The sequence below is a fragment of the Oncorhynchus nerka genome, linkage group LG11 (genome assembly GCF_034236695.1).
Source record: "Oncorhynchus nerka isolate Pitt River linkage group LG11, Oner_Uvic_2.0, whole genome shotgun sequence".
Lineage (NCBI taxonomy): Eukaryota > Metazoa > Chordata > Actinopteri > Salmoniformes > Salmonidae > Oncorhynchus > Oncorhynchus nerka.
This window is the reverse complement of record NC_088406.1, coordinates 44184683-44194100: the sequence shown is the minus strand read 5'-3', so window position 1 is coordinate 44194100 and position 9418 is coordinate 44184683. Positions and strand designations below refer to the sequence as shown.

General features: G+C 42.1%; 2 protein-coding genes across 5 annotated transcripts; both read left to right on the top strand.

Moving 5' to 3' along the window:
• The first annotated feature begins 829 nt into the window (after positions 1-829).
• Positions 830-2787, top strand: LOC135573881 (distal membrane-arm assembly complex protein 2-like). The gene is made up of 5 exons (XM_065024078.1): positions 830-1017; positions 1319-1399; positions 1590-1729; positions 2232-2439; positions 2754-2787. The coding sequence occupies exons 1-5, from the start codon at positions 830-832 to the stop codon at positions 2785-2787; spliced, it is 651 nt and encodes a 216-aa protein (XP_064880150.1).
• Positions 2788-4646: 1859 nt separating this feature from the next.
• On the top strand, positions 4647-9346 carry sirt2 (sirtuin 2 (silent mating type information regulation 2, homolog) 2 (S. cerevisiae)). Of its 4 annotated transcripts, none has more exons than XM_065024570.1 (17): positions 4647-4833; positions 5020-5063; positions 5412-5463; positions 5550-5657; positions 5977-6018; positions 6195-6301; positions 6428-6484; positions 6598-6666; positions 6774-6903; positions 7078-7137; positions 7291-7346; positions 7517-7593; positions 7761-7812; positions 7911-7978; positions 8087-8153; positions 8352-8528; positions 9166-9346. In XM_065024570.1, exons 1-17 carry the CDS (start codon positions 4818-4820, stop codon positions 9175-9177), a joined length of 1194 nt encoding a protein of 397 aa, XP_064880642.1. In that variant the 5' UTR covers positions 4647-4817; the 3' UTR covers positions 9178-9346. The 4 variants fall into 4 exon arrangements, with proteins under 4 accessions (XP_064880642.1, XP_064880643.1, XP_064880641.1 ...); XM_065024571.1 differs by having other exon boundaries at positions 5017-5063; positions 8352-8477; positions 8523-9346; XM_065024569.1 differs by having other exon boundaries at positions 5017-5063.
• Positions 9347-9418: the final 72 nt, after the last annotated feature.

Below are 9418 nucleotides of genomic sequence, written 5' to 3'. Positions count from 1 at the left end.
CTCTCAGACTGTTAATAATAGCTTACCTTACTGTCATTCTTCAAGTCATTTTGGCTGTGGTCTAGGTAGGAGACATTGAGAGGAAAGGGCAGAGACTAAACAGATTCACACAATGTCTATTGCTATTGCCAAAGAGAATGATTCAACAACAACAATATCTGTGGTGATGGAGTATCAGGCCTCATTTATTATGGAAAGGCCTAAATCACGACATACCTTGGTGTCAAATTACAATAGCTTCTTGAACGCAAGGGTTGTACAACGTACAATTTGGTGAAATCACCTGTTGAACTTTTTGTGAGACTTTCTTCGCACATAGCACGTAGCTATGACCCCAGTGAAATTGTCTTCTCACCTCTGCCTGCTCAAATGTTGTTTTATAGTGTCACAGACAAATTTGTGAGGGACCTCTAAAAAGGTCCCACCTGTCACATTTTTCAAGATGATCAATAAAATAGATGTGATGTCTAATCATATACTTTTGGGGATCAAGTGATATGATTGCTCCTCCACACTAGAGCAGGGTGGGCCGTTGAGAGTTGAAAAGTAACTAGCTAATCAAATCAACAATATTTTTTTTGAAGTGCAAAACTCTACACATATACGTGAGGCCCTCCAGGAACAGGAACAGGAACTGATCTATGAAGTCCATATCCAAATAATGTGACATCACACACGGATGAGAGTGGAACTAAAGCACTCCTCTCACCACTCTTAGGTTTATGGTTACAGCATATCAACATGCCTAGTAGATTTCCTCTCCTTTGCATTGTGCATTTGTCTCTCTTCTTTCTCACTGCCCATGTCCTTTGTATCTGCCTGTCAGTTGATGCGGCGAAGCTGTAGTCAGGTGACCCTCTTGGTCGCCACATCGCATTACACGAGTTATATCCCTGTGGCTCCGCCCTCACTACAAGCCAGGCTCCTCCTCTTCCTGAGCCAGCGTTTCCATGACATCGAGACTCTCCTCAGCTGGAGCTCCTGGTTCAAGAACCGAGGTCTACGTCAGCAGAATTTGTATGTGTAACAGGAAAACACGCCGATTATTCTAGATACATGCATTTCTATCAGCACGCCATTATCCCAAATCGTTCCCTATCCCTCCCTCTTGCCCATTACCCTTCAATGCACGATCTGTAAGGCGTTGGTGAGCAAAATGGTGGACGCTCCAACGCTGCTTTTTCTATCCAGACCCTTTAGATCTGCATGCAATGAAGGGTTAGGGCTAAGGCGAATGTGTAGGGAGCGAAGTGGAACTGGCTGTCCCAACTCCATAAACATTTCTCTCAGCCCAACCCCTGTCTCCTTCCCCTCACAGTTTCTATGGTTACACCCAGCAGAACTATGGGGACAACGTTGCAGCTGCTTATTACATCCTTAGCCTCAAGGGAGGATTCAGGTAACTGTTATGCCATTTTGGGCTGCCCATAACTGCCTGTGCATGCCCACTTTTTGACCTGTTGGTGAGTATTAGTGTGCTTTGTGTTTTTTGTTGTTGTGCATTTGGATGTTTTTTTGTTGTTGTTCTATTTGCTGATCACTGTGTTGTTCACTTGTTGTTAGTGATGACTAGTCTGTTGTCCCTCCAGGTTTGCAGGACAGTCAGAGTGGTTCCGATCAGACAGAAGAGGGAAGTTCAGCTGGGATTTCATGAACCGCCGGGACAGTGCCATAGAGGAAATGGATGTCAGCAACACACTCATTAACTACACAGGCCTAGAAAACCTGGGTACATACCACTTTATTCATGTCTGGGGGGTGGGGATTTGTATTTATTTCACAATGCAGGCACAATAAGAAAGTTACCCATCATAAATATTAATGGATAACTTTGCATTTTGGTTCATATGTATTTTTACTTATGTACAGTCGTGGCCAAAAGTTTTGAGAATGACACAAATATTAATTTTCACAAAGTCTGCTGCCTCAGTTTGTATGATGGCAATTTGCATATACTCCAGAATGTTGTATATGCAGATGAATTGCAATTAATTGCAAAGTCCCTCTTTGCCATGCAAAACATGGCCACTGCATTTCAGGCCTGCCACAAAAGGACCAGCTGACATCATGTCAGTGATTCTCTTGTTAACACAGGTGTGAGTGTTGACGAGGACAAGGCTGGAGATCACTCTGTCATGCTGATTGAGTTCGAATAACAGATTGGAAGCTTCAAAAGGAGGGTGGTACTTGGAATCATTGTTCTTCCCCTGTCAACCATGGTTGCCTGCAAGACAAAAAGGGCTTCACAGGCAAGGATATTGCTGCCAGTAAGATTGCACCTAAATCAACCATTTATCGGATCATCAAGAACTTCAAGGAGAGTGGTTCAATTGTTGTGAAGAAGGCTTCAGGGCGCCCAAGAAAGTCTCCTAAAGTTGGTTCAGCTGTGGGATCGGGGCACAACCAGTACAGAGCTTGTTCAGGAATGGCAGCAGGCAGGTGTGAGTGCATCTGCACGCACAGTGAGGCGAAGACTTTTGGAGGATGGCCTGTTGTCAAGAAGGGCAGCAAAGAAGCCACTTCTCTCCAGGAAAAACATCAGGGACAGACTGATATTCTGCAAAAGGTACAGGGATTGGACTGCTGAGAACTGGGGTAAAGTCATTTTCTCTGATGAATCCCCTTCACGATTGTTTGGGGCACCCAGGAAAAAAAGCTTGTCCGGAGAAGACAAGGTGAGCGCTACCATCAGTCCTGTGTCATGCCAACAGTAAAGCATCCTGAGACCATTCATGTGTGGGGTTGTTTCTCAGCCAAGGGAGTGGGCTCACTCTCAATTTTGTCTAAGGACACAGCCATGAATAAAGAATGGTACCAACACATTTTTAGAGAGCAACTTCCCAACCATCCAGGAACAGTTTGGTGACGAACAATGCCTTTTCCAGCATGATGGAGCACCTTATGGCCAATCCTCAAGAGGCGGGTGGACAAACAAAAACCCATAAATTCTGACAAACTCCAAGCATTGATTATGCAAGAATGTGTTGCCATCAGTCAGGATGTGGCCCAGAAGTTAATTGACAGCATGCCAGGGCGGATTGCAGAGGTCTTGAAAAAGAAGGGTCAACACTGCAAACTCTTTGCATCAACTTCATATAATTGTCAATAAAAGCCTTTGACACTTATGAAATGCTTGTAATTATACTTCAGTATTCCATAGTAACATCTGACAAAAATATCTAAAGACACTGAGGCAGAAAACTTTGTGGAAATTAATATTTGTGTCATTCTCAAAACTTTTGGCCACCACTGTACCCTATGCCTGTCACGGCTGTGGTAAGAACGGGACCAAGGCGCAGCGGATGTTGAGTTCCACATATTTAATACAAAGAGAAACTTAAACAAAACAAAATATATCAATAAACGAACAACTAAAAGTGACTACGTGGTGCACAAACACAAAACAATATCCCACAAACACAGGTGGGAAAAATAGCTACTTAAATATGATCCCCAATTAGAGACAATGATTACCAGCTGCCTCTAATTGGGAATCATACAAAACACCAACATAGAAGATATAAACTAGAACACAACATAGAAATGATAAACTAGAATACCCCCTAGTCACGCCCTGACCTACTACACCATAGAGAAACAAGGGCTCTCTATGGTCAGGGCGTGACAATGCCAGTGGTATTCAATCTGTTGGAACCAAAAATCTCAAATTTGGACTCATCAGACCAAAGGACAGATTTCCACCGGTCTAATGTCCATTGCTCAAGTTTCTTGGCCCAAGAAAGTCTCTTCTTATCATTGGTGTCCTTTAGTGGTGGTTTCTTTGCAGCAATTTGACCATGAAAGCCTGATTCACGCATTCACTCCTCTGTGAAGCATTTGGGATGCAATTTCTGAGGCTGGTAACTCCAATGAATTTATCCTCTGCAGCAGAGGTAACTCTGGGTCTTCCTTTCATGTGGCGATCCTCATTAGAGACAGTTTTGTCATAGCGCTGATGGTTTTTGCGACTGCACTTGAAGAAACGTTCAACGTTTTAGAAATGTGCTGTATTGACTGAACTTCATGTCTTAAAGTATTGATGGACTGTATATATGATGATGGTACAGATTATTATTATACATTGTATTGGCGACACAATTAAATATTAAATGAAATGCATTTATTTGTAAAGTATGCTTCGTGTTGTACATCTGGATCAATACAGACATTTATGGAGCAGACACAGAAAACCAAATGGACAGATGTTATGGTTAGCATTTTAAAACGTGTGTGAATCTTATTAACTATAAGTGAGGGATGTAAATCCTATAATCCTTTGAGACTGAAGAGTGGAGAGGAGACCTTAAAGGTGAAGTTGAATATTAGGAATAACCATTCAAGAGGTAAACAGAGAGATTAACATATTTTATAGATTGAGGTAATTATGTATTAACTACATGATATACTGTTGCAATCATACTGTAACAAAAAAATTGCTGCTATGAGTTCATGCTTAAACTACTTCTGCGGGTACATATAACCATATTGAGTCATCTCAGTGATATTATTTGCTTATTTTTGCTAAATGATGACAATGTAACCGATTGTGTTTTACTTGCACGATACAAAACGGCTCGGCTAATATATAAATCCAACTGCAATCTGCAAAAGTAGGCCAACGCGTGCGCATGTGCTTGTTTATTGTTGGAATATTTCTTATGCGGAAGTTAGCAACACGGAATTAATTCGCGACGGACAACAACAATCATATCGCAACTGTACGAATCAACTTGCATATTTAGCAAGTTAAATTAAACATACGGGAGCAACACACACAATAGCATACACATCTGTGTAGGATTAGTCTAGACGGATAAATGTCTGATGTACCAGGTATACCTTTTTTCGTCTTGGACTGGCCTTTGTTCGAAAATTAAGTGCAGCCAGCCAGCTAGCTAATGTAGCTAGCTACATTGCTAGCTAGCTGCCTAGGTAAAGCTAGCTAATTAAAGCGTTCAGCATTGTTAGCTCCTAGTAAATAGTAACATGACATGGATTTGTTTCGTATTTTTCCAGAAGCTTCTAACAGAGAAGAGGTCGAGGAGAACACCCCTGAACCAGAGGCAAGAAATACTACATCTGTGGTTAGGAATTGTCAGTGTGTGTGCATGCCTTGCCATATGGATGGATACCTGGCTGGCTAACGTTAGCCAATAACTAGCTAGTAGCTAGTTGTCACGACTAGTTTGTCAGGCACACGGTTAGTAGAGAACCTGTCATGACTTGTCACCAATCGTAGACTGTGTATTCTGCATCCATTGACATGTTGACACACTGACACTGTATTGGCATGCAATACAATGCACAGCTTCTTATGATGTGCATAAAACCAAACAAGGATTATATTGTAATGTTCTTGATCAAACGAATGTTTCCATGTTTACACTGAGTTTCCTCTTGATTTCTGCTAGGAGCAGTCAGACGATAGCAGTGACGACGGCGAGGCATCAGGGGACACAGAGAGTAAGTGTCAAAAACCTCAAGGTTTTGCTGTCAACACCAAAGTCTCATATTTTCATCAGAATAATTATTTGTTTATTCTCGTACAGTGGATTTCCTGCGCAATCTCTTCTCTAAAACCTTGGGCATATCTGGAGAGAAGGTTTTGGATGAGCTGACTCTTGAGGGGGTGGCCAGTTACATACAGAGTGGCAAATGTGAGTCTATTATTAATCTCTAACCCAGCGTGTACACATTTCATGTATGGGTTGATGACTATGTAGCCCAGCAAGCATTGCATCTGTCAGCATCTAGGCCTAGTATAAATGTGCCATTAGTCAACACAAGAAAATAGACTGTATTAGGAATAACATCATCTGTCTAGCCTGAGGCCATATAATTTGCTTGCTGAAAAACATACCAATATTTAAGTATGTTACTACAACTACAACTGACTATGTGATACTGCTTCATTGGTTAACAAATGGTACAATCCAGGAAGTTAAAGGATTCTCTATGCTCCTCTCTCCTCTACAGGCAAAAACATAATCTGTATGGTGGGTGCAGGGATCTCTACATGTGAGTAACTCCCCCTCTTGCATAACTGTGGGCTGAGCATAACATAATTAGTCTAGACCTGTTTTGTTGGACAAATAAGACACTTAGCCTAAATACAAATAGATTTCCCTCTAAATTGTGTGTATAATGTATCCACCACTTTTGTGATGATGACACTGCCCCTCTGTCCCCCTCAGCGGCTGGGATCCCTGACTTCCGCTCCCCAGACACGGGGCTCTATGCTAACCTGCAGAAGTATAACTTGCCATACCCTGAGGCTATCTTCCAGATAGACTACTTTAAGGTCTGAAACGTTCTGTCGGATTCTTTTGGCTTAAGAAAGTAATTAGCTTGCTACACTAAAGATCTGCGCAGATTATTTTGTTATTTGCTGCTATCACCACTCAAGATGTACCTCTTTCTATATCAGAAACACCCTGAGCCCTTCTTTGCCCTGGCCAGGGAGCTGTACCCAGGACAATTCAAGGTAGGATCTAGCTTATTTTCTGGCCTTTCAGTTTCTTAACTTTATTTCCTGAATTGTGCATTGTGCCTGTTTATTTTTAGGTATCACTAATAGCAGTGTTGTTGTATGTTAAGCCCACAGTATGTCACTACTTCATCAAGTTGCTGAAGGACAAAGGGCTACTCAAACGCTGCTACTCACAGGTTCGGTATTCTTTCATATCCTTTGTTCTGTGTCTGAGTTAGTCACCTACAGCCTGTATTGAAGTGTTTTTGAAGTGTCATCAACCCCTCCATTTCTGCCTGTGCAGAATATTGACACCCTGGAACGTGTAGCAGGAGTGGAGGGAGAGGACCTGATTGAAGCCCACGGCACCTTCTACACCTCACACTGTGTCAGCTTTATGTGCCGCAAAGAGTACGACTTGGACTGGATGAAAGGTTAGTGTATGTGGTACGGTAATATCTAACTGGGGTGGTTTAACAAAACGCTGTTATACCACCTAGGCAGACACTCATTTACATGGATATGCTAATTAAGTTGTCATTTAAAAGGAGCGTTGGTGCTATTCAAACAATTGTTGAATTCTAATCTTGTTTACCTCTGACCTGCAGAGAAAATCTTCTCGGATGACATCCCCAAATGTGACAAGTGCAGCAATCTGGTTAAACCAGGTGAGTGACTGCCTTGTCATTTCCTTATACTTCTTATCCCTCCTTACTTGAATATGCTCTCTCCCTTTTCAGTTCCTTATAGTTCAAAGTTCATACCTGTTTATTACACTTTCTTTGTAAAATACTGGATTTCTCCTTGTTCTCCATTTTCAGACATTGTTTTCTTTGGTGAGAATCTACCGAAGAGGTTCTTCACCTCAATGGCCATGGTGAGTGTGGTCTGGGTGTTGACTTGATAGACTACTTAGAGTTTGTGCCTCTGTCTTTTCTATGAATGTGCATATTAGGGTGGGTACACCCATAATGAAGTGATGAACCATAATGAAAGGCACAGTACTGGTTCCTGTTACCGTCGTCTCCTGTTTCAATTCTCCTCCAGGACTTTCCTCGCTGTGATCTGCTGATTATAATGGGGACCTCACTGCAGGTTCAGCCCTTTGCTGCTCTGGTTGGCAGGTGAGTCTTTCTGTCTGACTCTTCACAGAACCATGATTATAATGTTATCTGATAGACTACTATATTGGTATAGTGTTGCGTTTCAACATGTGTCCTCTTCAACCATGTACTCAAGCATCAACAAGCTCATAAATGGTGTGTGATGGAATACATGTTTGTGTTTGCAGGGTTTCAAACAGCTGCCCCAGACTGCTCATTAACCTGGAGAAAGCAGGCGGTGTAAGTCCTCTGTCCCTCTGGATTTGCATTAGACTTTCCTTCCTCTATCCACCTCTGTATGTTAACGTGTATATCTTTCTGTCTGCGTCTCCCTGTAGGCAGATCCTCTATTAGGGATTATAAGCATTGGCGGAGGGATGGACTTTGACTCAGCGAAAGCATACAGGCGAGAAGCTATCACTTTCACTTGAACTACAGTGATAATGATGATGGTGGAGATGGTGTTGGAGGTTTTGCTGATGAATATTCATTGGTTATGATTTGTCTCTCTCAGGGATGTGGCTCATATTAGTACATGTGATGATGGATGCTTGGCACTTGCTGAGCTACTGGGATGGAAGGTAAATATACTGTACATGCTTAGTAAATACCCATATTCTATTGACCCATTCGTGATAAGAATGAGACAGAGATTGTTGACTTCGATGAAAGTTCTTGAAACCTTAATTAAAGTAGTCTTTTTTTTTTCTCTCTCTCTTTTTCGCTCACCATTCTCACACTCCCACTCTCCCTCCCTCCATTATCTCTCTTACTCCAAGGCGGAGCTGGAAGAGATGGTGAAACGGGAGCATGAGAAGATTAACAGCAAAGCCGAAGAGGAACAGACCAATCAGAGCTCTGGAGCTGCAGGGAAGGCGGAGTCAGGGAAGGCGGAGTCAGGGAAGGCGGAGTCAGGGAAGGCGGAGTCAGGGAAGGCGGAGTCAGGGAAGGCGGAGGTAGAATAACTAATGAGACCGGCCGGCCGGCTCCAAACCATCACTTGGCTTCAGTCTGGAAGCAGAGTTCCATACATTAACCAGGACTGTGCTCTCCTGTCTGTTTTGGATTTTCTCCCTTTAGTTTGCACTTTACTAACTTCTCTCTCCTCTCCAACCTCTGTTTGACATAAACCCACCTCCTGACTCCTACTGTGTGTATTGGTCTGTCTTTTGACAGTTCCCACAGATGGAGTTTATAGCAATACACACTAAAATGAGCATACATTTCCTTCTGAGGGAGAGAACTACAGGCACTGAGCTGTCAGCATGCCAACTAGCTCTGTTGAGTCATATAGTTGATGATTTTAGACTGAAATGACAAAGTATAGAGGGCATGGCAGGGTAACAAAGATGATGAATATCTGATGCATCCACTGATGCAGTGACACAACTACTGTAAATAAAATGGGGGAAACGTATGATATAGCATTTTATGACTTACTATTTATAATCAATTATAATTATGGATTTGTTTTTCATGACATTGCTTTTTGTGCTCCTTGTTTCTATCAATTGTTTCAATATAATTATTTTTAACAATATGTTTTAATCTATTAAGCGTACCTGTGACATTTGGTTTCTCTACTTCCTGTAGCTGTTGGTGTAGGACGGTTTCTATTTCAGCACAAATGATGCAGCAGGAAGTTACCACAGTGGTGTGAGATGATGTCGCAGTACATCTCTGGTGTTGACCAAATGCAACTCCATGCTTTCTAAAAGATTGCTTGTGATACAACAAGTAAAAACACAAAATAAAGTGTCAGTCACCCGCTGAATTTGGTATTTTTCATACACATACAGTACATTTAAGCATTGATCTCAAACCCAGCTGGTGCAACTGATGTTGA